At 42.6% G+C, this 27,463-nt stretch overlaps 1 protein-coding gene across 17 annotated transcripts in view; it reads left to right on the top strand.

The window, feature by feature from the left end:
- Window positions 1-27,463, top strand: part of CAMK2B (calcium/calmodulin dependent protein kinase II beta) — a 200,017-nt gene that overhangs the window by 26,177 nt on the left and 146,377 nt on the right. For all 17 annotated transcript variants that reach the window (XM_035139078.2, XM_035139077.2, XM_035139083.2 and 14 more), the window contains exon 2: window positions 23,385-23,479. In XM_035139078.2, coding sequence (XP_034994969.2) covers window positions 23,385-23,479 — 95 coding nt within the window. The remainder of the gene's footprint in view (window positions 1-23,384; window positions 23,480-27,463) is intronic.

Genomic DNA, 27,463 nt, shown 5'->3' with positions numbered 1-27,463 from the left:
CAACACTTTGAAGTCTGTGTGTGTTTGTGTGTGTACTTGTGTTTATAAACACACAACTGATACGGTATTATTTTGGATGTGTATCTCCCTCTTCTGCATTTGTCTGCAGAAATGTTTCACATTCTTGTTTGTAAGAGTTGGGGGGCTTTGGAAAAGAAAGTGTGAAAAGAAAGTTCAGGGTATCTTTTTTGGTTACAATTTTGATTGTCCTGTTGTCCTTGAGGCAGTGATGAAGAGCATGTGTGCCTGTCTCGGTGTTTACCAAAGAGACTAAGGAGGGAGCATAGCTGAGTGACATTTTTGTATAGAATGTCTCTGGTTCAGTCCCATGTATCTTCATTTAAAATGATATTGGATAGCGGGTGATGTGAAATACCTTTCTTTGCTTGAGACCTTAGAGAACCACTGCCAGTCAGAGTAGACAGCCCTGGGCTAGATGAATCCATGGTCAGACCTGGAATTAAGGAAGTTTCTTATGCTCATTTGACGCAAAACTACTTCTTGTGTTCCTGGCTCAATGCTGTGGTCCACAAGTGGGAACATGGGAAGTATCATTGAAAAAGACAGGTACCTATTTCATCTGTACCCCAGACATACTTATGACGAAAGCAGGCATTTAGCTGTGCTGACCTTTTGGGGACTAGGGTGAGCTGACTTTTCAGGAGTAGGGTGGAATAGGAACCTACTCTTTTCAGGAGTAGGGACCCAGGTGGCGCTGTGGTTAAACCACTGAGCCTAGGGCTTGCTGATCAGAAGGTCGGCGGTTCGAATCCCTGTGACGGGGTGAGCTCCCGTTCCTCGGTCCCAGCTCCTGCCAACCTAGCAGTTCGAAAGCACGTCAAAATGCAAGTAGATAAATAGGAACCGCTACAGCGGGAAGGTAAACGGCGTTTCCGTGTGCTGCTCTGGTTTGCCAGAAGCGGCTTTGTCATGCTGACCACATGACCTGGAAGCTATACGCCAGCTCCCTCGGCCAATAATGCGAGATGAGCGCGCAACCCCAGAGTCGGTCACGACTGGACCTAATGGTCAGGGGTCCCTTTACCTTTACCTTTACCTTTTCAGGAGTAGGGTGGAATACACATGATTTCAGGAGTAGAGTGGAATACACATAATCAGTGTGTATAATCTGCTAAATCAGAGGTAGGTGGAAATGTCCTCATTCTCTGGGATTTGTATATCCAGCATGATCGGTGAATGTAGACGGTACCATTAACTAGCCACTATGCCTTGTTGAGATTGTTGGATGTAGCTGGCTTCCAAAATTGCTGCTGGCAATTTAAACTGAGCTGTGATGCTCCCAGCGTATTCTCTCTCTCTCTCTCTCTCTCTCTCTCTCTCTCTCTCTCTCTCTCTCTCTCTCTCTCTGTGGCATTTTTGCCTCTTAACATGGGAATGTTTGGGGCAAGGAAGCAGACCAGCTGCTTAATCATTGGAGTGGGTCTTCACTATAAGGTATCTGAATTGTGAGATGCACAGTCCTGCACTATGGCAGGAGTTGAGTATGCAATCCTTATGCTGCAGACGAGTGCTTTGAACACAGGTGTATTCACCTGCTCTGTTTCAGGTGCACTGTGAAACGTTGGCTTGTCCTTGGCCACGCCGTTCCTCTTCAAATGGGTACATTAACTTCCAAATGGCTTGTCACACAACATTGCCAATATAGCCAAAAGTGCAGAAACCATGTGTCTCTTCCAACTGCCTGGCCAAAACATATCTTTTGGTGGAAACTGACAGATGGTTATTGTTGCTTTCTGTAGGTGCTTTCCACCATACCCCCCCTTTTTTGCTTTGTTTCCTGCTGCTACCTTGTTTGTTTACTCTTTTTTATGTTCTTGATTTTAATCATATGGAAGGGCCGTCATCAGAGTGGCAGAACATCTGCTTTGCATGCAGAAGGTACAAGGTTCAGTTTCTGGCTTTTCTGGGTAGGACAGGAAGACACCCCTCTTAAAACCCTGGAGAGATGCTGCTAGTCAGTGTAAAAATGCTAAACTAGATGGACCAGTGTGGGAATGTTAGGGATGTGGATTAGGATATATTATTAGATAGATCCTATCCAAGCTTGTGTTAGCAAGCTTCCAATATCAGCAGAGTGACATTCCCCTTTTGCGCGCAGCAAAGCATGTGCGTTAGGTTCACTAGAACCTCTATAACAATATTATACTTTATACTTCAATATTACACTTCCTGGCTAAGGTCCCCTTTGTCCCTCTTAAAAGAAATACACAACACAGTGTTTATAAAATAAGATAGAGTTTACTTACAGTTTCATCCTGAGTTACAGCATAATCTCAGAAAGGCAGGCTTGCTTAGAAAAGTTACAAATATATACATGTAGAGACTACTTAGTAAAGTAAGACTCCATTTGGTCTCACTCTTGGCTGCAGGCCTAGAGTGAGAACCATCCTAACTAGAGATTCTCTGAAGATGTGTTCCCATCGAAGGAGGAAGTAGCTAAGAGAGCGAGTGACTGTGGGCTAGGGGCTAAAATCAGCTAATCTCATCTGCATATCTGGAGGAACAGGAACTGACCTGTAGTCAGGTGTCCCTCCAGGTGAGTTCCTGTTAGTGGACACTCTAGGAACTGTTGTGACTTGTCTGCCCCAGTGTTCCATCCCACAACCAGAGGTCTGACTTAATATAGGGCAGCTTCCTATGTTCCTAATTGTTAGCCACTTTGGTTTATTTGAGGGAAAGATGGTGTGTTATTTTTTTTATTTTTTAAAAAATGCTTTTAATGGAAGGGTGGATAAGGGGTTGCAGTAACAGGGATTGTGCCAGATTGATAACAATGGTGAGGCTCAACAAATGGAAGTGGAGTGAAAGGAGAATGACCAGCTTAAGAGAAAGCGACCGTTGAAATTCTGAGTGCAGAGAAGGCAGCTGTTCTGGGAGAGCCTTAACCAGGAATCTAAGGGCAGCAGGGCAGGTCTGATTACTTGGCAGGCAGAGGCTGTGTATACTTTATTATTAGAATGCAGTGGCAAAAAACTAAAGCGCAAGGTTAGGCCAACTCAGCTGCCAAAAAAACAGAAACAAAAATTGCTCCACATATAATGGAGCGCATCCTGCTGCCCACTGTGGCTAATGCAGTACACCTAAACACATTATGCAAAGTTTTCCATAAATTAGTCATTAATTGGACACCATACTGAAGGTTCACAAATGGTTAAAGCAAACTATTCCGTTTTCACTTGATTTCCTGGATTTTAGCTGAGTTAAGGGCACCTTCTGTTTACATATCTATGTTCCTGAAGGTGACATCTCCATGCTCCTAAAGGGTACCCTCTTGTTAATTTAGTAGATTTAAATTTTTGTTTTACCTCTCATTCCAGAGCAGAGGGAACAGCTGGTTATTGAAGACAGGAACTGTTCCCTGTCTTTTGCCATTTAAATTCTTCAAGACTTCAGTTGTGCTTCTGCACACATAGAAGCTTTTTTTCTTTTTTTGGCTGGTGTGTGCTCCACTAGTCAATACCACTATATGAGGTACTGCCTCTAGAACATAATGTGACACATATATGCAGAACTTTGTATGGTTTTTCACCGAACCTCCTAGACCATGGAGCAGGCCACATTTCCTGCCCTGCTTACAAGCAGAGGCATGACGGACACCTGAAGAGGACTTCCGAACACACGAAGAGCCTGCTGGTTCAGACCAATGACCCATCTTATTCTAGCATTCTCTTCTCACAGTGGTCAGCTATATATGCCTGTGGGGAACGCACAAACAGAATTCTAACACAAGAAACTCTCCCCTCCTGTGGTTTCCAGTAACTGGTCTTCATTACTGCCTCCAACTGTGGAACCAGAGCATAGCCATTCATGACTAGTAGACTTCAATAGCCCTTTCCTCCATGAATTTGCCTAATCCTCTTTTAAAGCCATCTTGGTTGGTGACCATCTCCTATCTCCTCTGGGAGCAAGTTCCATGGTTTATTCACTGTGTGAAGAATTCATTTATTTTATCTGTCCTAAATCTTCCAACATTCAGCTTCATTGGATGTCCGCAGGTTCTAGTGTTGTGGGAGAAAAACTTTTCTTTATCCATCCCATGCATAATTTTTAGGAAACTTCTATCATGTCACCTCTTATCCCTCACTTGTCTATTCTCTGAATGGAGAAGTCCCAGATACTGCAACCTTTCTTCATAGGGGAGTTGCTGAATTCACTTAATCATTTTGGTTGCCATTTCTGGACCCTATCTAACTCTATAATACTGTTTTTGAGATGAGGTGACCAAAACTGTATACAGTACTACAAATGTAGTTGTACCATAGATTTGTATAATGGCTTATGATGACAACTTTTATTCTCGTTTACTTTCCTGATGATCCCTAGCATGGAATCAAACCAGCATTTTCCTTATTACATCTCCAGAAGCATGTTGTAGATAGTCTCATTCTGTACAAATGTAACAAAGTCTAATAAATTCTAAATATTGTTTTTTTGTTGTATAATACATAGTTTATAATCTAGCGACACATTTGACACTCAAAGAAATGTGATAGGTTTGTGAGGCAGGACTTGCCCTTGCAGAAGACTACCGCAAGGCTTGTCCTTCTCTATGCTTGGTTATTTTATATTTTATATTTGACATTACTTTCCACCAGTTTTCCTGCGGCATATGTGAAGCTAACCAGCCTGTGGTTTCCATGATTCCATCCTCCGATCCCTTTTTAAAAATTGCTGTGACATTGGCTACTTTCCAGTCCTCGGGTATGGAGGGACAAGGTACATTTTTTTGATGGAAGATCAGCAAATTCACATTTGAATTCTTTGAGAATTCTCAGTTGGGTGCCATCCAGACTTAGTGATTTGTCAGTTTTTATTTTGTGTATTAGCCCTAGAACCGCATCTCTCATCACCATTGTCAGCCTGGGTTCATGAGACTTCCTTCCTGCAAATGTTAGTTTAGTGAGTCAAAGCTTAGCTTCAAGTCAGTCAAGTCAGGTAGCAACAGACTAGAGCTTTAGAACCTCACTCCAACAGGGTCTGGGTGTTGAGGTTTTTTATTCCTTTTATCCCAGGCTATCCCTTCATGATGAGTGGAAAGCCTTAAAGAGGTAGTCATCTGATCTGATCCCAAGACTTCATTGCCTCTCAATCAGCTTTTGCCTTGTGGCCCCTGGTTTGAAGGGGTCCAATTCTTCAGGGAAATTAACTCAAAGAGCCCTACATCTGGAGGACTGAGGCTTTCCCACTTACCACTCTGTTCCTATCCAGGCATGTCACAGACTGTCTGTGCCATTTCTGACACTCATACTACAAGTCAGTCATCATATGCTAAGGCTATATCATGGCCCCTACCTAAGTGGCTTTTAGCCTCTGAATCATTTGCACTGCATGATCAATATTGGGGAAAGCTTTCAGGAGAATTCTGCACAGCTAGGCTTCTACAAGAGTTTTATCGTGGTGTGTGCATGTGCATGCGTGTATGCTTTGTTTTGAGTGCATATCGTTCACTCAAGCAGTATAGTTTCATGTCATCATGCCCATCTGAGTGCTCCTCTGCTGCAAAGCTAGTGAATACTCTTGTTCTCTGATGCTCTTGTTTCTCCTTCCATTTGTACAAGCTTGAAGGGATGAGTGTCAATTCTGGGCATTGCACTCTGTAGCTCTCTGTAGCTTCACATTCCACAATTATCATACCAACCGCCTAAATAAAAGATAGAACAAAAGGGATGCTGATTATTAGAAAAACCCTGGGGCCCAAAGGATCCAAAACAGCATGTGTCCGCCTTGTGTCTCATGCAACAGGTTTCTCTCCAAACAATTTATGCACAATGCAGCATTTCTTTGGCTTTATGAGGAGTTTCTTTCCTTTGCAATTAGCACCATCCTGGGTGAGAGCATCTCTTCCTTTGCTCTGGATGAAATGCATAGCTTGAAATGCAGGCAGAGAGGCTTGCTAGCCTGTTCCCTTTCTCTCAGTCTGAAGAACTGCCTGGGGAAGATTCCGTGGTCTATAGAGCGTTGTTTGTTGAGGAGCTTTGGGAGTGATGACAAATGGCTGTTCTCTGTACCAGAGAGAAGAGGACCCCTCCCCATCACTTATTTATGTTTGGGGAGGGCTTTCCTTTCACTGTTTTTGCTCCTTGCTGCCTCATAGCTAGGTTACTTAGCAACCACTCGGCTATTAGTTCGGATCACTCCTCCTTGCTTGTCACATGCCTCATGCTGGCCTGTAGCCTGATCCCAGTTATTTGCGAAGTAGCAGCCGTGGCCAGCCATCATAGGCCTGTAGTCACTGGGCCAAGGGTGACTATTCACAGGCCACCTGTTAATGACTCCTGCACGGTGGGTTTTGCGATGGGGACGGGGCAGCTGTCCGATGAGATCAGCATCTGCTCCGTGTTGTCTGTTTAGCGAACAAAAACTGGACACTTGCAGGAAAGACAGGCATCTGGCCTCGCTCCACGGCTTCAGGTGCTTGATATTAATTTCACCACGCTAGCCACAATGTCTGCATGGGGGAAAACAATTGGTATTTCTCCTTTCCTTCCTGAACCATAAATATATTCCCTTATTTTGAGCTCTCTGTGTAGGGCTGGAATGGAGAGAGGAAGGTTCATACTGCAAACCTGATATGGGGATCCTTTTTTTAGAATGAGGCTCTGCTGGTTTCTGCATTAGCAGAACACGTACGATGCCACTAGTGTTAAAGGTCTTTCTCAGGGGCATGATACTGAGTCATATGGGTTTCAGGTATAGATATGGCATGGGGAATTGTGCTTTTGTCTCTGGTATTTCTCTGTTTCCTTGTTCTCGGGAAACATTGTGAGGACCTTAGCTCACTTTTTTGAAATGCATGTATATATTTTGTTATAAAAATGATCTTCCTTTTTATTATTGTATAAATGTTATTCTTTAATGAAGTTTTTTTTAAGGCTTGTTTCAAACAGTAAACAAACAATAACAAAAAACAACAACAGCCATGAAGTTTGGTTTGGAAGTCACAGACCTGTAAAGCCAGACATGACATTTCTAACTTGTTTTTGTATTTGTTGATATTTTTGTAAACTTTGTTTTCTATGTTGGTAAAAAGGTCTGGTATCTGTTTGTCTATCTAAGGTTGTATGCAAGGGAGAGGGGTTGTGTGCCTCTGTTGGAGAATATTGCAGTCAATAAGCTTCCTCTATGTGGATTCTCCATCCTCAAAAGTCCCTGAGGAACATGACATGAGACCCAAGTTGTTCATGGATGACACTGGCATTTTCCAGGATTTTGACATCCACTTTTCTTGGCCATTAAATTATTGGTAATCATTTCTGGGTAGCTTCTCCTGTATCTGCAGAGGTCCTAGATCACATTACATTCTCCAAGCAAATACATTCTTGAGAAAGCTGGGATGCTTCACATGAAAGATTTAAGACTGTGTGAACCAGCTCTAAAATTAAAACACATTACTGGACATCACAAGCAGAGATCTGAAGTGGGCAAGGTGCTGTGGGTGATTGCTGTTAGAACAGGGACCAACATTTACCCACAATGAAACGCTTAACTTGGGGTAGAAGGACGGGTCAATAGATGGGAAACTTTGTTATGGTGGCTTCTAATGTTCTTTGACATGAATCATTTGGTGCCATAAAAGATTATTCAGAGAGTTGCAAAAACAGGAAACCCCATCCAGAACTGATATGATACTTCTGTTTCCCCCCCTTTCCTTTGGTTGGAATGTGCATGAGTGATACTTGGCTTCCTTCTCCCCCTTTATTTCTTGGCAGATTTGTCCTTTATTCTTAGGTAAATACTGTTTCCTCTTTTTTTTTGTTTTCTCTTCTGAGACAGACAAGGGAAGATATATTTCTCTGGGTACATAGTGTGTCCCTTGCTTTTTAGGAATGTTTTTCCTCACCCACCAAATCAGTACTCAGAGGAACTAGAAATGCTTGCTTGATTGCATTGCTGCTCATGGCTGATAGAACATGTTTTGCCCATCTCAAGGGTTGGAAAAAAACACCCAGAAGCAAGCAGTCGACATTGCTAAGCCTACTCACATAAAGCAGAATCCAGTAATGCACTGCAGTCCTATTAATTTTATGAGGAGAGAATTAAACACACCATCAGCTGTCCCTTTGGGATATACAGTACAGGAATTAAAAGTGCTTTGCTTTGGCAGGATTGTGAGTATATACTTTTGAGATGTGGTTCAATTACCCAGCCATTCCCTGGAACAGAATCAGCTTGCTTCAAATAAGAAGCACTGTATTAGGATTTCCTCCATTAATTTGGCAACTGACTAGTATATGGGTAAGACCAGACATACTGCCCAGCTCCTGATGTTCACTTTTACTTTCATTCACTTAGTCCAGGACAAAATCCAACCAGCAGAGTGCTAAATAGTGCTCTTTTTTCAACTCGGAGATTATTTATTATCTCAGGCCTGCGCTGAACATTGATACCATGGACAATAATATTTGCATTGCAATCCCAAGCCCAGCAATGGTGGGGCTTAACGGAGTGGTGTAGCCACTGCAATATCCACAGTTCTGTTGCTTGCACCACCTATCGTGGAAGGTGGAAGCCTGAGAGCTTCCAGGTTGGCTGTCATGGGCCGCTCAGTTCTGTCAGGATCTGACATGGCTTAGCAAAAGAGGAGGGGATGCTTGTTGGCTTCAGATTTTGGAAACGGGGAAGTATCACTCCTTCTGTGGGTCACAGGACCTCATTGGGGTTAGTTAGTTAGTTAGTTAATTTATTGTTACGGTTCTCGACCAGCACAATGTGAGGGCGATATGGCTGCAACATCTGTCACCCCATTGATCGCCAGGGTTGATTCGACTGATCTGGCTGGCTAATAATAATAATAATAATAATAATATATTATTAATACCCCGCCCATCTGGCCGGGTCTCCCCAGCCACTCTGGGTGGCTTCCAACAGAAGAATAAAACACAATAATCTATTAAACATTAAAAGCCTCCCTGAACAGGGCTGCCTTCAGATGTCTTCTTAAAGTCTGGTAGTTGTTTTCCTTTTTGACATCTGTTGGGAGGGCGTTCCACAGGGTAGGCGCCACCACCGAGAAGGCCCTCTGCCTAGTTCCCCGCAACTTGGCTTCTCGCAACGAGGGAACCGCCAGAAGGCCCTCGGTGCTGGACCTCAGTGTCCGGGCAGAATGATGGAGGTGGAGATGCTCCTTCAGGTATACTGGATCGAGGCCATTTAGGCGGGTGTCCCCTTCCCCCCTCACCGCTCCATGTGCGTCCCTCCCAAAGCTGCGCGCTTGGTGGAAGAGGACGACCATCCCAGATAGAAGGAGTGTACTGTTCTTCGGTCAAGGGTATACGATAGCTGCGCTCCCCTGCTAGAACCTCCCAACAAGCTCATTGGGGAGTGGGGGAGAAGGCTGAGCAGGAGGAGGAGCTGGTGCCAGAGGGGTAGGACGCAGTCTTGTCACTGGGAACCAGGTATTACGGTACAGTGGTTCCTCAGGTTACAAACACTTCGGGTTACAGACTCCGCTAACCCGGAAGTAGTACCTCGGGTTAAGAACTTTGCCGCAGGACGAGAACAGAAATCGTGCCGTGGTGGTGCTGCAGCAGCGGCAGCAGGAGGCCCCATTAGCTAAAGTGGTACCTCAGGTTAAGAACAGTTTCAGGTTAATAACGGACCTCCAGAACGAATTACAGTGGTACCTCTACTTACGAATTTAATGCGTTCCGAACGCACATTTGTAAGTCGAAAAAAAATTGTAAGTCGAATCCCATAGGAATGCATTGGGAGAAAAAATTCGTAAGTTGAAGCAACCCTATCTAAAAATTCGTAAGTAGAAAAAATCCTAAGCCGCATCCAAGATGGCGGACGGAGCTCCATTCGTAACTAGAAACATTCATAAGTAGAGTTATTCGTAAGTAGAGGTACCACTGTAAGTTCATAATTTACTGCTTCTTACACTATCTGAAGCGAAGTTCTTAACCTGAGGTACTATTTCTGGGTTAGCGGAGTTTGTAACTTGAAGCGTTTGTAACCCAAGGTACCACTGTACCATGGAATCATGACTTCTGGACACCGTGCTTGCTGCTGAGCCTTTACCGTTAATAGCCTGAATAAAGATGTCTTTCTTATTCCCAAGTAAGAACTGCTATCATTGTCTTTTGGGACAGAAGCATGACCCTGGCACAGCAAAAAAAAAGAGGCCCAAATGGATCATTTGAACTTGCCGTCTGAAACTAGTGATGGGCTTTTTCGATAAACCCCTGCCCCGCCCCCAAAAGAGAGGATATCTAGCATTTTCTTTCCCTGAACCATCTCCAGGCACGGGGAAATTACTACTAATTTGTAAAATTAAATGGGTTAATATTGTTTCCTCCAGGGGATAAAAGCTTGTAAATGTGACAAATGGTTTCATTTTGAAGACTTCCAAGTAAAAGAAAAATAAGCTGGCTTTTTTTTAAAGGTCACAAAATTATATCCAAGAGAGACAGGTTGAATAAATTTGTTTGCTTGTGGTGAGCAAAATTTAATTCTGCTGGTGACCAGCAGAGAGAGCCTCCAGTGTACTTTGCAAAAGAAAAAAGAAAAAAAAGCAATATTTTTTTTCTAAAAAGCCTTTGGCAAGATGGTGCAGGGCTGCATCTTCTAAGGAACGTGTTACTACAAACACGCACACAAAAGCTCACTGTACTCCCCTGTTAGGCTATGGACTTAAAAGAGACTGGCTTTGCATCCGCGGAAAATGAAGTGTGGAAGCTGAATCCCAATTGATTCTAGGTTACCAATCATCACCATGTGTGGATCCCTGTGAAAGGCATTTGATAAGAAAAGTAAGGCCTTACTTTTTAGCTAGCTCTTTTAAGATGAATAGCTTTTCTGCCTCTGCAGGAGTTTTATATGTTATTTGTTTTAACTAGCCAGCGCCAATATTTTAAAATGATTTTAATGCTGCTGCTATTGTAAGTTTTTGAAGATGTATTATGCTTTTGTTCAGTGTAAGCCACCTTGAGTAGGATATGTGTGTGTATAATAAATTTAAAAATCAAAAAATGACACTCACTCCTTCCCTCCCCTACCAAAAACCTTATATTTCCTCCCTTCTTAAAAAAGGCTTGTTTTTATTGACATTTTCTGTAACATTAACAATAAACAATTCTAAGTAAGCGTAAAGGTAAAGGGACCCGTGACCATTAGGCCTAGTCGTAACCGACTCTAGGGTTGCGCGCTCATATCGCATTATTGGCCGAGGGAGCCGGCGTATAGCTTCCAGGTCATGTGGCCAGCATGACAAAGCCGCTTCTGGCAAACCAGAGCAGCACATGGAAACGCCGTTTACCTTCCCGCTGTCTGTAGCGGTTCCTATTTATCTACTTGCACTTTGACGTGCTTTCGAACTGCTAGGTTGGCAGGAGCTGGGACCAAGCAACGGGAGCTCACCCCGTCACAGGGATTCGAACCACCGACCTTCTGATCGGCAAGCCTTAGGCTCAGTGGTTTAACCCACAGCGCCACGTGGGTCCCCTGCTAAGTAAGCATATAGAGCACAATTGTGATAGTTGACCCTTCAAAACAAAATTCTGTTTTCTCCTTTGGTATTTGTTGAGATTTGTAATCTAACCCTATCCAAATGGGTACCCTTCCTTATCTCATTAAACATAATACGGGCCATGGAAGCTAAATTACTGATATTTATGATTTACATATGGGAAGTTGAGGTTGATGGAACTACACTTGCCAAGGAGACCCAGTTTTGCATGTGGGAAGTATGGATACTCTTATACAGCCACTGCCTTTCCATAGATTGTTTGTGGCATCTACATAGTCAATTACCATAATTCTAATGTAGCATGTTTCATAGATTTGGCCGAATGGATATTTCCAAAACACTGTCAGCTTGTATCATTATCTGAGCCTCTCTACATTGTGTGTGTTTTCAGCAGAGAGTCTGGGCTCTTTTGCACTTCATAACATGTGGCAGATAATATGATACTTGGAAGACTCATGCTTCTGTTTTTTTTGCTGTTTGTTTCCTTGTCAAAGAGAAGAAGTTGCAAGCTTCCCACACTGCAAGGTGTGAAAACTTCACACTAAAACAGTCCTGTGCACACTTACCTGGGAGTAAGTTTCCTTTGACTCAGTGGGACTTGTTTCTGAGGAGACATGTGAAGTGTTATGCTATACCTAGCCTCCCTCCAGGGATCCCCACCCTGCCCAGGTGGGAGGTAGTGAATGAGATGCACAGTGAAAACCAGAAACAGAAGATGCACATTCACTAAAGCATCCTCAGACAATCCTTGTGTTTTCCTCCCAAACTGGGGTAGGTCAGGGGATGTTGCTGCAGTTGCTATTGGGTCATGGTTAGGGTTGCCACCTGTCCCTAGAAAACATGATCATCCTTTTTTTTTGGAAGAAAAGTGCCCCCTTTCCTGTTTGGAATTCAAATGGGATGCCATTTTTCATGTATTTGAGCTTCTCCTCCTCTTCCTCAAAACTGTGGGAGCAGAGCAGAGGGCGGGTCTGGTGGGAGGAAGAGAGCAAGGATGCTGAGTGGGACTATTGAGGGTGAGGTGAGGCCAGAAGGTGGAGTTTGAGAGGGAATATTTTTATGTGGGCAGAGGGTGGGTCGCAGAGAGCGCGAGAGGGGGGTTTGCAGTGCACAGGCCCGCTATGGTGGAGTCTTGGGTTTTGCGTGGGCAAAGAGTGGGAGCAGGGTTTGCAGGGGCCTGATGGAAAGGAGGAAAGAGTTTTTGTGTGAGCAGAGGAAACGGAGGACCCCCCCCCCTCAAACCCATGTCATATTTTACACAACCAAAAGGTTGCAACCTAGTTGTGGTTGTGATTGTGCTGCTGAGCTGAACCAGTGAAATCAGAACTGAGAAAGATGCTAGCATTTGGTGTCAACTTAGTGCTGCATGAACATTTGGTTTTTACAAAGAGCTGTGATGGTTGTCTTTGCTGTGCCCTGGTCTTGCGATGTATGTGAGTGCAAAATAAAAACCTGAGCGAGACAGGCTAAGTTTAGATTGTGTTGGTAAATGATGGGGGCCTTCTCATGGGCGTAGCCGGGCAGGGACAGGGGGCAGCAGCTGGCCCCCATCAATAAAAATAAATAAAAATACTTAACCAACTGAGGTTCTGCTCTCCTAATTTTTGGTTCTGCCCCCCACAACAAAAGCCTTTCCCCACAACAAAAAATCCTGGCAATGCCCATGGGCCTTCTTACAGCAGAGTCAGAATGCATGTCTTTGGCTGGTCTTTCAAGAAGTTCTTGATTTTGATGTAAAATTGGACATTTAAATGGAGCCCCCGTTTCCCCCTCCTTTCTCTCCTAACAACCATTAACCTTTTTAACTTTCCTCTTGACTGCTAAAAGACCCCAAAACACAAAGGCGAATCTCAAAGTGCTAGAAAAATGAATTTGATTCTAAAAACACTCCAATAAACATTTATTATTTTACAATTACACCATTTCCCCCTGTTCTTTGTAATTTTCCTCCCTCATTTCCATGGGTGTAGTCAGGATTTATGTTGGGGGGGGGCAGCTTCATGTTTGGGAGGGGCAGAACCTCAGTTAAGTATTTTTTATTGATTTACTTGATGGGGGGGGGAGCTGTCCCAGCTGCCCCCCGTCTATGCCCATGCTCTTTTCTTTGCTCTTAGTTTGTTGCTACTAAAATGTGTCTTTGGGCTTCCTATCTAGAAACCCAGTGGGGGTTTTTTGGAGAGGAAGGAAGCAGCATTTTTGTTTTTTCTTAATTAAACACTGAATTATTTAGAATACCTATATTGTGCTTTATAACCTCAGGAAGCTCTGGAAGTGGCTTCAAAGGGCTACAGTCAAATTTGTTTAGAATCAGAAATTACTTAAGCTCTACACAAGCGTTGCGTAAAACCTACATGCATGTGAGAATGAGCCTGCTAAACTCCACCTCCTGATAGTTTCTCTGTACTTCTGGAAGCTCCACATTCATTTTTGAATCCTCATTTTCTTGGGTTCTTAGACATGTGGAGAATCACCTTCCACAAACTGAACGGCAATGTGAAGGATGGCAAGAGGGTGTGGAACCTTGGGTCCTTATCTCTGCCCTGTCCGCTCATGTGTAGGCTTTACACATGAATAGAACACGCCCTTAATATTATGGCAGAGGTGGGAGAACCTGTGGCCCTGTAGATGTTGTGGGACTCCAGCTCCCACCAGCTGCAACCAGCATGGTCAACGCTCATGGATGAGATGGGAGTTGTAGTCTAACATCATCTGGAGGGCCACAATTTTTCCACCCCTGTACCATGTTCTCCACATATGGAACCAGGATTATTTAGACATGGTCCTGCCCTCATCCTTGTTCTTCCTTGGTGTCAAACCCAGAGGCCTAGTGGTAAATTTTGAAGTGCAAGAGCACATCATGAGAACCTCCATGGCCATACAGTTCTTGAACTTGATCAGTTCTGGAAGTCCGCTCGACTCCCAAAACCATTCGAAAACTAAGGCGTGACGTCCAATTGGCTGCAGGAGCTTCCTGCACTCAAGCGGAAGCTGCATTGGATGTTCGGCTTCCGAAAAACATTCGAAAACCGGAACACTTACTTCCAGGTTTTTGGTGTTTGGGAGCCGATTGGTTCGTCAACTAAGCTGTTCGAGAACCAAGGTATGACTGTACTCCCAGTTTATAATGCCCACTTTGTTAGGAGCAGCATGACTGAAAATCTGTGCTAGTTTCCTGGAAGTAAGGACCGCTTGAGTCCTTATATCCTAGCTTGTTTACTGTTGAGATCATATGGAGGAGAGCTGTTTCCATCATCATCATCATCATCATCATCATTATCATCATCATCATCAAAATTTTACTTGTACCCAGACACTCTGGGTGGCCATGTTACAGAGGCCCAACTGGCTGGCATCTCTTGAAGACCTTTTTATGCCAACTGGCCTCTGCAACTGTTAGATTTCTAAACTGGGAGTTTTAACTGACTGCATAGGTTCAACATGTAAAACACACTAAACTTCAACAAAAGATCTTCATTTGCCAGAACAAAGAGAGGGACCTTCCGTTGCTCTGGCAGATGATGCCAGAGGAGCTTTGTTGCCCTTTGTCCCCTTTCACTACACCACTGGCAACTCACACCAAAATCCTCTGAGGCAAGGAGATGGGGCTGAGCAGCTGGGACTCAGCCCATGATGGAACACTCCTCCCTTGCTGGCAGTCGGCAGTTGCCAGGCAACAGCTTGCAGTGACGTCCTCTGATTGTATTTTTTAATCTGTTCGGAAAGCCTTCTTGGGAATGTTTTTTCCCCCCTTGTGAAAGCCGTTAAAATATATTTAATTGATTAAAAATGACCCTCTCCCTGTGATCCCTTAAATTGCTAATGGGTGGTTCCCTTGCACGTAAGATCTCTTAAAGTGAGGATTAATCCGTAGGGATGTGTATCTCAAGGCACATGTTCCCCAAGGGCATTTTCATCTATTACTCCTCTTAAACTTCCTTAGGTACGCGGGTGGTGCTGTGGTCTAAACCACTGAGCCTTGGGCTCGCTGATCAAAAGGTTGGCAGTTCGAATCTCTGCCATGGGGTGAGCTCCCGTTGCTTGGTCCCAGCTCCTGCCAACCTAGCAGTTCTAAAGCATGCCAAAAAGTGCAAGTAGATTAATAAGCAGGAAGGTAAACGGCGTTTCCGTGCACTGCTCGTGTGTCGGTGTTCCGTTGCGCGAGAAGCGGCTTAGTCAGGCTGGCCACATGACCCAGAAAAACTGTCTGCAGAGTGGACAAACGCCGGCTCCCTCGACCTGTAAAGCGAAATGAGCGCTGCAACCCCAGAGTCATTTGTGACTGGACTTAACTGTCAGGAGTCCCTTTACCTTTAAAGTTCCTTAGGCACTCAGCAATCTTGCTGTCACTTTGTGTGTATGTGTGTGTGGAGAGAGAGAGAGAGAGAGAGAGAGAGAGAGAGAGAGAGAGAGAGAGAGAGAGAGAGAGAGAGAGAGAGAGAGATCGCTTCCTAAATGGACTCTTAGGTATAGCTTATGATGGATTATTTGTGTGGGAGGGTGTCTTGGACAATGCATTCCTACCATTTCTATTCTTTTATGCCCCAACTGCTACCCAGTCACTAAGGCTGTGCTCTTGCATGCCAGTTTTCACAGTAGCATGAGTGCAGGGTCTATTTATTTCTTTGTTTGGTAAAATATGATTATATGGGCGGCATCCCTTAGCATTCAAGAATCTCTCTTGGCTGCTTCTTCTGGACCATATGTGGAACCCTGATTTGCCATTGTAGGAAGTGATTTAGAAATAATTTTGGTTACTAATAGTTCTGCAGCCTGAAGCACTTTGCTATTTATTATTTCATTTTACTTAGGAATAATACTGATTAAGTTTTACTGACTTCTGTTTCAGATAGGTATTTAAATACGTGGTGCTAAGAAGTAGAAAAAAACCCAGGAAAAAATCAGAACATCACTTTGTATGCAGTGAGGAAATGGTTGCAAATTACTGCATCTCTGTCTGTGACTTTATAAGCTGTCATTTTGACCAGAGGTAGTTAATTTCAGATCTCTTGAGTGGTTCAGAAAAGGGTTTGAAAGAACACATAAAATGTTTGTCTTTATTTTGAAACTACTTTAAAAATGAAAGCAGGTGGGGCTGTAATGATAAAATCAGAGATACAAATACAAAGGCCTTCCAGATATTTTGGATTACAGTTAGCATCCTCCTTGGCCATTGGCCATGATGGCTAGTGCTGATGGGAGTTGAAGTGCAACAACATATAGAGGACACCAGGTTAGGGATGGCCATTCTAGGGCAATGGGGCATAGATGTGCATAGGAAACAGCTTTAAAGTGCAATGTTGTTGTTTAGTCGTGTCCGACTCTTCGTGACTATATGGACCATATCACGCCAGGCACTCCTGTCTTGCACTGCCTCCCGCAGTTTGGTCAAACTCATGTTCGTAGCTTCGAGAATACTGTCCAACCATCTTGTCCTCTGTCGTCCCCTTCTCCTAGTGCCCTCAATCTTTCCCAACATCAGGGTCTTTTCCAAGGAGTCTTCTCTTCTCATGAGGTGGCCAAAGTATTGGAGCCTCAGCTTCACGATCTGTCCTTCCTTAAAGTGCAATACAGAATGTTATGAGTTAATGTGCATCCCCAGTTAAAAGGATCACGTAACAGGTGATGGGAAAGACCCCTTGCTGAGATCTCGGGAGGCCCACCATTGCCAAAATACTCGAGAGCTGCCTTAAATCAAGGCAGACTGTGTTGTTCATTTAGCCCAGTATTGTTGACTCTATTCTGAACAACTGGAAGGCACTAGGTTGGGGAAGGCTATCGTTGTATTTGTATCTCCTATTTCATCAATGTGGTTGTAATTTCCTCTTCCACTTTTGTAGTTTATAAAGCAGTAACATTTCCAAATGTGTCAGGAATATGCACTGTATAATCTTGAATTATTTTAGGCTACTCCGTGAGGCATTATAATTCAGACTGCTGTCCAAACCTGGGTGTTACTTTCATGCCAAACTGAGTACAGTGGTACCTCTACTTACGAATTTAATGCGTTCCGAACGCACATTCGTAAGTCTAAAAAGTTTGTAAGTCGAATCCCATAGGAATGCATTGGGAGAAAAAATTCATAAGTAGAAAAAATCCTATCTAAACCGCATCCAAGATGGCGGACGGAGCTCCATTCGTAAGTAGAAACATTCGTAAGTAGAGTTATTCGTAAGTAGAGGTACCACTGTATACTTGCCATGACTGCTGAGTTCTGGCCAGCTTCTCCTTCCCCTAAGACCCAAATCCCATCGCAGAAGTTTGCCATGGCGGTAAATCATTTCCTGTGTGTGTGTGTGTGTGTGTGTGTGTGTGTGTGTGTTTTCATTGTCTTTGTGGATGCAATACCACTTGGTCCAAGTTACGCTAATGTTTGTGTTCCGCTGTCGTCTCTGGCTGAAAAGGTTTTGTAGGATTTTGTGTAGGGTTGTTGTTGTTGTTGTTGTTGTTTAGTCGTCTTAGTCGTGTTTGACTCTCTGTGACCCCATGAACCAGAGCATGCCTTGGGAACTCTCAGTTTCTTCTCAAAGCTTCTCCTTTTTATGTCCATGGTGTTTTCATGGCAAAATACTGGAGTATGTTGCCAGTTCCTGCTCCAGGTGGATCACATTTAGTCAAAACTCTCCGCTATGACCTGTCCGTCTTGGGTGGCCCTGCACGGCATAGCTCATAGCTTCTTGGAGTTATTCAAGCCCCTTTGCCAAAGGACAGGAATTCTACACTTTTAATAGAGGAGGTTCACCTACTGAAATTCCCTCTTATGCATAACTATTAAAGGTGTGCTAGGACTTCAAGCTGTATTTTGGAAAAGCTGGAACCACCTTCTAAAAGCTTATGACTATTCCAGGTATAACAGGCATATATATTTTAGTGCTTCTGTCACTGATGCATACTGGATAGAACTCAGAGGAAGTTAGTATACTTCTCCCTATACAATGCCAGGAATAGATTTGAAGCCATTTTTATTCTTTTTTAAAAAGTGGTTTTTTTGATTATATTAAAAAAATAGGTGTATATGTGCATATGTCCTCATTTACGGTAGCTCTTAAACAAGCAAATCGATTTTAAAAAAAATTCTCTTAGGAGTGAAACTGATTACTCCAGAAGCTGCTTGAGATCCAATCTAGCCAATTTCATCACTCCATTGATCTGACTAGGGAAACAGTTGCAATTAGAAATTAAGAACATGGAACGAAGAAGCTCCCCCTGGCCCTTACTATTACACTTGTATCTTCATGCAGCTATTGATACAGGATTGTGACTAGTGCTATTGTAGTAGCGATAAGAGGAAAACTGGTTCTGCTGTTCCCCAGAACAAACACAGCCCAGGTTGCGTTGCTTCAACCACAAGGGAGATCTCTATGCTAGCTAAAGCTGTATACATTAATTCTGCTAGCTGGTTACCTTTGTGCAAAGGCTCTCCAGGTGGTCAGGGCAATTGTTGTGTAGTAAGCGGTTTAAAAATGCTGAATCATGCTTCAGTAGGTCAACTTAAGTAGTTTTGGATCCACCAACACTCACTCCATAGGTGGGAGCTTGAGTTCCAGTGCACCAGTAGTTCAAAAGCCTTGCCTATATCCCAGGATATGGAGCTCTCCCTCGTGAAGAGTAGCTCTGTAGAATTGACATTTATACATGATTTAAATATCTTGATATTTGAAGGTGCTCTTGACTCAAATTAATTTTTGGTTTATTTTGTTCTCTTTCATATATTCATTCAAATAACTTTCTCTTTGAATTCTTTTTCTTTGGTGATCACTCATAGTCAAGTAAGATTGTCTTCCATGAACACGGTCTTAACGGTGTGTCCATAGGTGACTGTGGAGGCAAATTCTGGATGCACATATCCTTCCACAGTGGGGACATAGGTTTCTGGGTGAGAGTTGATCAGGGTGAGGGTTTGCCAAATGTGCCTTCCTCTTAGCACGTTTCTCCCTTTCGTCCCGAATTTGAGCGTCTTCAAAGTCCATGGCACCTTTGGCAAAGGTTGTTCTCCAATTGGAGAACACTCCAATCCAATTGGATTACAGTACTTTGAAACTTAGGAATGTGGGTGGTGCTGTGGTCTAAACCACTGAGCCGTCTGGAGTTGCTGATCAGAAGGTTGGTGGTTTGAATCCACATGATGGAGTGAGCTCCTGTTGCTCTGTCCCAGCTTCTGCCAATCTAGCAGTTCAAAAGCACACCAGTGCAAGTAGATAGATAGGTATCACTGTGGCGGGAAGGTAAACAGCGTTTCCGTGCGCTCTGGCTTCCATCACGGTGTCCCGTTGTGCCAGAAGCGGTTTTGTCATGCTGACAACACAACCTGGAAAGCTGTCTGTGGACAATCGCCAGCTCCCTCAGCCAGAAAGTGTAATGAGTGCCGCAACCCCATAGTCGCCTTTGACTGGACGTCCAGGGGTCTTTTACCTCTTTTTTTTAAAAAAACCCTGACTATGAAACCTTGATGAGTGTGAGCATATATACTTATGTGTACTGTATACATGTTTCTGAGCAGCTGCTGAAAAGTCTGTAGCAGTTATTTAATGAAGAAGGTTGTTCTGAGCTCAATGGAGGGGGCAAATTTGTATACATGATGAAGATGATCCTACTTGAAGCTGTGCAGTAGAACGGTCAACAAGCTGTGGCTCATGACTAAAGTAGACCTTAATGCCTTTCTGGAGTGTGAAAAGCAGAAATGCTAACAAGGCCTTAGTCAACCAGTGTGAAGAAGATATAGGATAGCACTGAGTGACTTCAGGAGTTTCCCTGTACCCTGACAAGATTCAGGATCATGTCAACTGCTAAAATAATGACATCTTGTTTTTTCAGGTGTTTGCCTCCTGACTTGCCATTTTCCAATACAGAATTTCTTTTAGTTGTGAACAAAGGGAGAATAAAGCAATCAATCAGCAAGCAGGAATTTTTAAAATAGTTTTTTTAGTTTTTGTTTGTTTGCTTTTTAGATATTGGAACTTCTGTGGACTCAGCTTCATCTCTGTTTCACCCAAGAAGTTTTTTTTCCTGATGTCTTTTTGTAATGTAACTGAACTCTTCTCTGGAACACACACATTTAAAAATATCGATGTCAGAGTCCATTCTTACCACTTTTAATAATTTTTCTCTGCTTTAGGCTTCTCTGTGCTGAATTTTCCATGCACTTTTTGTACAACTCCGATTATTTTTTCTTATTTGCTTGAGGATATTTTATTTCTCCCTTATCAGAATTCTTTCTTGTGATTATTAAATATAGTTAGGTGTTTCCTGACCTTTGTCCTATGGACAACATTGTATTCAATTTTTAATAGTCTATTTTGTTCAGATTTCACTATTTTATTTTTAAAACATTTTTCTTTAATTTTTACCTGGGTTAATATTCTGTTTGGGTTTTTCTGCACCCTGTATACTGGAAACTGGATTGATCTAAGACTGCAGGATCCTGTTTGCTGGAACTTCACTTTGGGTTGATAGCTATGTTCTTTTTGAAAACTAAAAGGCCATGAAATTAGGACAGCTGGGACCATGTAGTAATCTTTAACTAAGGTGGGTTTGTTGTTGGTGAGCCAATGTTGGATTTAGCAGTAGTTAAATTGTAGTTAATTTTAATATTGCACATAATAGCCACTTTGCACATAATAGCCACTTTATTGTTTCTTAGATTTTTCGTCCCCAAAGATGTATTTATATATACAGTGGTACCTTTACTTACCGGTACGAATTTAATGCGTTCCAAATGCACATTTGTAAGTAGAAAAAAATTGTAAGTCGAATCCCATGGGAATGCATTGGGAGAAAAAATTCGTAAGTAGAACAAATCCTATCTAAACCGCATCCAAGATGGCGGACGGAGCTCCATTTGTAAGTAGAGGTACCACTGTAATATACTTTTGATTTCTCTTTATCAATGTTATGCTTATATCTTTCATAAACTAAAATGCATTCATTGGTCTTCTGCTGAAGACTGAATCTTTCCAAATGAATCTTTCCAAACAGATTGTAACCTCTTGTGTCTTGGTTGGTCACCAGCCTCTTACCCAATGATATAAACTGAGGACCCTCACTTTCAAAAGATAGGATTTGTTGTTGTTGTTGATGATGATGATGATGATGATGATTGAATGTAGGTTCGTTTGCAAATCCTATGTAGAGTTTCAAATAAGTAAATCCCATTAAACAAGAAGGACTTAATTCTGAGTAAGGATGCACAGGATTGTACTGAACCTGTTTCTGTAGCAACTAATTTACCTCTGCAATGTTAGCATGCAATGCAATTACTCCTCATTTGTACTGCATTATCTTTCTCACTGTTTATACTGGGATGAGCTAAAACTTCATTACGATCCAGAGAGCATAGAGAGCTGTTTTAGTCAATCCATTCTTTCTGGAACAGTTGGCTTTTTAATGAGCTTCAGTTAGTGATGTCTATTAACTTCACTGGGAATACTCTTGAGTAGGAGCAGCATTGGATATAACCCCATACTGTATATCTGAGACTTCCCATGCAAATCAGGCTGGCCGCTGTTAAAAACCCAGTACTGGTCTCCATGGTCTGATTCAGGCCAGGCAATTCTTACGCTTTCTTAAGAGTCCCACTGTCATGCAGAGAGCAGAGCACAATTTGTACCAACAAATATCCATCAAATATGCCCTCTAGCTTCTGACCTTAACTGTGGCGTCCACATAGCTATGGCCCAGCAACTTCACTACTGGTTGGAATTAGGGAATGAGTAATAGACAGCTGTTTGGAGTTGTTGACAGCAGAGCATCTGAGGTCAACCTTTGCTGAGCTTGTGGGTACCATGCTGGTGAACTGAGAATTATAGGCTTGTAGCTCAGCTCATTATCCTACACCAGAGTAGGATTAATTAGCCGAACTACTCATGACAGATGCTTATACAGCCTTTATTAGCCTTACAGTTCTTAGGAACATTGAAGGAAGAGCACTTCTTTTTTAAAAAATGCAAAATCTTAAGTGTTAAAAATTGTGTTAAAAGAATTCTCAGATAAAAGTAAGCTTGGTATGGTGGCTAAAGTTTTCGATTAGGGCTCAAATACCTATTGAGTCCTGAAGCTGTTTCTGTCACTCTTTTTGTGCTGCTCTGGAGGAGGGATGAGATAAAATGTGATTAATGAATATATTTCTAATCCCAACAAATAGTACTGCACGTCAGAGTTGCTAATAGTTATTTATTTATTTAATAAAATTAATATACCGCTTGATTGTAGAAAACCTCAAAGCGGTTTTTGTGTGTGAGAAAGGAGGGATGATTCGTGTAACTCACTGCATTCTCCCCTGCCACTTCCCCTCCAAGGCGGTTTTCCTTTAAGCTGGGAAGGGACCCTGAGGATCATCTAGTCCAACCCCCTCCAATGCAGGAATATGCAGCTGTCAGGAACTGAACCTGCAGCCTTGGTGTTGTCAGAACCACACTCTTAACCAATTGGGCAGTCCAGCTTTCAAGCGGCAAATAACATTCAAATAACATTCAACAGTAAAATAGGTCTTCCTGAAATCTTTGGAGCCCTTTTAGAGCTTTTAAAATTCTCATTCATCGCAGGTTTTTTAAAGAGACTGTAAGAGACTGGGTGGCCTCTTTTCACAGGTGCTGTGGTAGGTGGTCTCCTGCATCAGCAGGGAGGTGGACTGGAAAACCTTTGAGATGCTTTCCAACTCTTTAATTTTAGGACATTCTCATTGAACGAATTCAACAAGGGGCAATTTCTTTTCTCTTTTGCTCTCATCTGGAATAGGAATGCCGTGATGGGATGGGCTAAAAGGGAAATCTCTGTATGTTGAAATGTTTAAAAATGTTGCAAAAGTATCCTTAAAAAAACGAGATACTGCTGTGAATCGGATTCTTCCGAGCTGCAGGCATTAATCTCTGTTTTCTCCTTTTTTTCTGATGCAAATTTTTAGGGGGGCTTTCTCAGTTGTGCGGCGCTGTGTCAAACTCTGCACCGGACACGAATATGCGGCAAAGATTATCAACACCAAGAAGCTCTCAGCCAGAGGTAGGCTCATTTTGTTTTGTGCAATAGATGAGGCTTTTGAAAATCATATTACAGGACAATTCTCTGGTGGCAGGCCACTCACTTGTGACAACTCACTTGTTGTTTCAATCAGGAGAGACACAGGGTGCTGCAGTGCTCAAATAGGAGCACAGTGTCAGGAATTATGAGAGACTAGGAGATAGATACCGGTAGGAATAATTGCAAAAGACAGGAAGCTGCTATAGATATTGAGTGCAGTAATCACCGCCAATCAAAAGGGGGGGGTGTAGAAGAACTCTATATAAACAATAAAACCTCTCTCCTTCAAGGTATTTCCCAATCTAAGCTTGGAATTTCCCCTTTTTGTAGGCAGCAAGAATAAGAGAGCTTTTGCCCTTTCACTAATAGTGCTTTTGCCCTTGGAATTTCAAAATTTATGATTAGCTCAACGGATGGGATATTTATACCTTATAGACTGGAACTAACAGGTTGTGGAAGGGTATATCTATGGGATTAATGAAGACAACGTGAAGGAAAATGAGTTTGCTGAAGCAGTGGTACTGTAAGTGATTAACCAAGACCTTGCTGAGCAGTAGGTGAAGATGGGACTCATTAAACCATGCAAAACTGATTTTTAGGAAGTCTGTAAGCCTCAATGAAGCAGCTCCCACTGAACAGTGAGTTGCTATGCATACTGTTTCAAAAGAGGGCTGGACATGAGGACCCAAGTATAGCCTTGCTATTAATTTGATTACTTAAGATGAGAATGATGGTTAGTTTTCTGACAAGCCAGTATGACTAATAAGTTTACCTATCCATGAACAACTGTGGCAGATTTTGGTACTAAGCTGAATGAGGCAAATTGGATTTGTTTCTAGATACAAAAGTTGGCCTGCTGTGGTGGTTAATTTAAATGGCTCTCACACAACTTTTTAGGCAAGTGGAATGGAAAAACTGAGTTGGCTCAGAGATGGGTCAGTTAAACTTTGTCTTTCAACTCCCCAAATTATATTGCCATATGCCTGTGAAAATTGTATATGATTTTCTATGACATACATATGTAAGTGCACCTTTCTTTCCATATGTGCAGAGTACCTTTCTGTTCTGATAGGAAGATGGGTAACGGCAGAGTGCCTCTGGGCATCCATAGAGTATTAATTTGAAGTCCTTTGGTTTTTGTTTTTGAAAGCTTATCAATGACAGTACTGAACCTGGTGAGAGGCTCTGGTTGATAGCCTTAGAGGCAAACACACAACCAAGGTTGTGTGTCCTGGCTTTGCAGGACTGATGTTCTATTTCTGAGCTCAGTCAAGACAGAGTAATTTTATGCAGGCACAACTGGGTTGGGAGAGGCAGTGTCTGCTTGTGCCTCTCATAATTATTTCCTGTGTGGCCTCAGGAAGATTAGCTTCATTCTTTGAGGAAATTGGCTTCAAGATAAATAGGCGGGAAAGTCGAGGTTGGTTAACTAAATTGCTCAATTAGCAGAGACATCCCTTGTACATCTACTTGATGAAGGCCTTTCACCTCATCAGACGAAAAGGACTTCTCACACTGCTCAACAAGATAGGATTCCCACCTAAGTTCCGCAAGATTATTGTGTCCTTTCACGAGAACATGCATGGCACTGTCCAGTATGACGATTCATCCTTCCCTATAAAGAGTGGTGTGAAACAGGATGGTGTTCTTGCTTCAACTCTCTTTGGCATAGTCTTCTCCCAGTTGCTTTTCTATGCCTTCAGCTTGACTGAAGATGGGGGTCTACCTGGGTTCCCCCCATAACTAACAACATTTCCATTGACACTCAGCTGGACAAGCATAGTGGCAAGGCAGCTATGGCAATGGCTCGCCTTTACAAAAGGGTATGGGAGAATGTGATGCTAATGACCAATACCAAGATGAAGGTCTACCAGGCTTGCACGTTGAGCACATCGCTTAATGAAAGTGAGTCGTGGGCAACTTACACACTGCCTTCAGGAAGATTTTGGGTATCACATGGCAGGACAGAGTCTCAAACACAGATGTGCTCTTCCAAGCCCACGTTCCCAGCATGTTTTCATATTTCTGTCTCAGCGACATCTATGCTGGCTTGGTCATGTCCACAGCATGGAAGATGGCAGGATTCCCATGGACATGCTCCACAGAGCACTGGCTTCAAGCGCTAGGCCTGTTGGCAGTACAGCTCTGTGTTACAAAGATGTCTGCAAATGTGAAATATAGGCTGGCCACATTAACCCTGCTGTAAGTGAATCCTTTGCAGACAATCACAGTGCTTGAAGACAGGCAGTCAGGGCGTGTATCCACAGCAGTGATCAGAGGAGGAATGACCAAGAGAGAAGAAAAACCATGACGCACCTACAGCAGCAAAACCAAACACATTCATGTGCCCCACCTGCAGTAAAAGATGTCTATCTCGTATTGGTCTCTACAGCCATAGTAGGCGCTGTAACTCTTGAAAGGGTTGACTTTAAACCCCCCCCCCCCGGACTCACTTTTCCATTCTGCCCCAACAACGGAAACTGGTTTAGTCCTGATAGTGAAACTGGATTAGTAAAGTTTAGATGCAGGGGAGAGATTGTGGCTGAGATGATTTAGTTTAGAGAGGAGCTGATTAGAAAGTGACAAGTCTGAAGTGTTTAAAGATGCTGAAGGTTATCAACTGGGCTAAACCCAATGATCTTGGGAAGGCCACAGAGGCTAGCAGGGGTTAAGTCAACGAGGCATGTAGTGCCTGTAAGTAGTATATAAGGAAGGCTATTATGTAAGGTGCTGGAGTCAAATCGCAGTAATGCTGTTGGCTAAAGTGAGATGAAGGTATTTGACATTGAAATCCTTAGTCAGATCTATGCAGGCCTGCTTAGGATCAGGAGAGCACTTCAAAAGGCTCGCTCTTATCCCCTTCTCTCTGTCTCTTGTTTCTTTCCCAGCTGGAAAGAAGGCAGATGTCTTGTATTCAGGCACAGTAAATTAACTGTTGAATTAACTGGAACACCATGTGTCCTGAGCCCAGTCAAACAGTTGCTTCCAATCCTTGAAAGTGATTTCGGAATACAGGACCAGTCTAACAGGTCAAGATTCTTAATGTCTTGGAGTGTACTGTATTGGTAGACTTCAAACAGGAATACTAGTGGTATTCCTGGGGAGAGCTGAATAGGTTGGCTTTGGTCATGGTCCCACTGCTGTAGATCAGATTGATGGATACTCATGACATGACCTCTTCAGTTTTGGAATTGTCTTATTTCATATATTTATATCCCACTTTTCAGGCTAAACACCCCACAGCAGCTTACAAAACAGACCCACAATACAACATGCAACTCAAAAATATAATTAAACCACAAACTAAAAAAGAAAATAAATAAAAGAATACAATTTCTTATGAGATTTGCCTGGTCCTGTATGTCTTTTAGGATTTAGATTTTTATTGTAGATGTTTCTGTTTCATTGAGACTTTTGCTGTGCGTTTCTTTTAACCTACTGTTTTAGATTTGACTTCATTAACTTTTTCAAACTGTTTCATTTTCATGATGATACTGTTTGTTTTTAATTGTCTTGCTGCTTTTAATGCTTTGTGACACAAAGGCAGGATGAAAAGCAAATGAAATGAAATGGAAAAAACTGAGAATTTCTGCATAGCAAATTTAGGAAGCGAAAAGCTGAAGCATGGAAAATTCCATCCCTTTGATTTTTAAATTAGATTAGCTCATTGAAAACAGATTCAGAGTGAATATTATAATTTGGGAAACCCTCTACTTAGTAGATTTGTTAGATGGTTTTTTTATTTGAATAGATTTTTTAAAATAGCCCACAATTTCCCCCCACAAGTTTCTAGCTTATTCAATACAAGCAGTGAATAATTGTTAAGAAAGTGATAATTGTACTGGTGTGAGTGGATTTCCTGGAGATGTTTGAAATATACTTAAAGCAGAAGAAAAAGAAGGAAAAGAGACTAATGAGAAAACAGAGTTTCGCACTTCTGAATGACATTTCTTATTCAGCATTGAC

The sequence above is a fragment of the Zootoca vivipara genome, chromosome 15, assembly GCF_963506605.1.
Source record: "Zootoca vivipara chromosome 15, rZooViv1.1, whole genome shotgun sequence".
NCBI classification, from domain to species: domain Eukaryota; kingdom Metazoa; phylum Chordata; class Lepidosauria; order Squamata; family Lacertidae; genus Zootoca; species Zootoca vivipara.
Note: the sequence above shows the minus strand (reverse complement) of the source record. Positions and strands in the feature narration are given on the sequence as shown.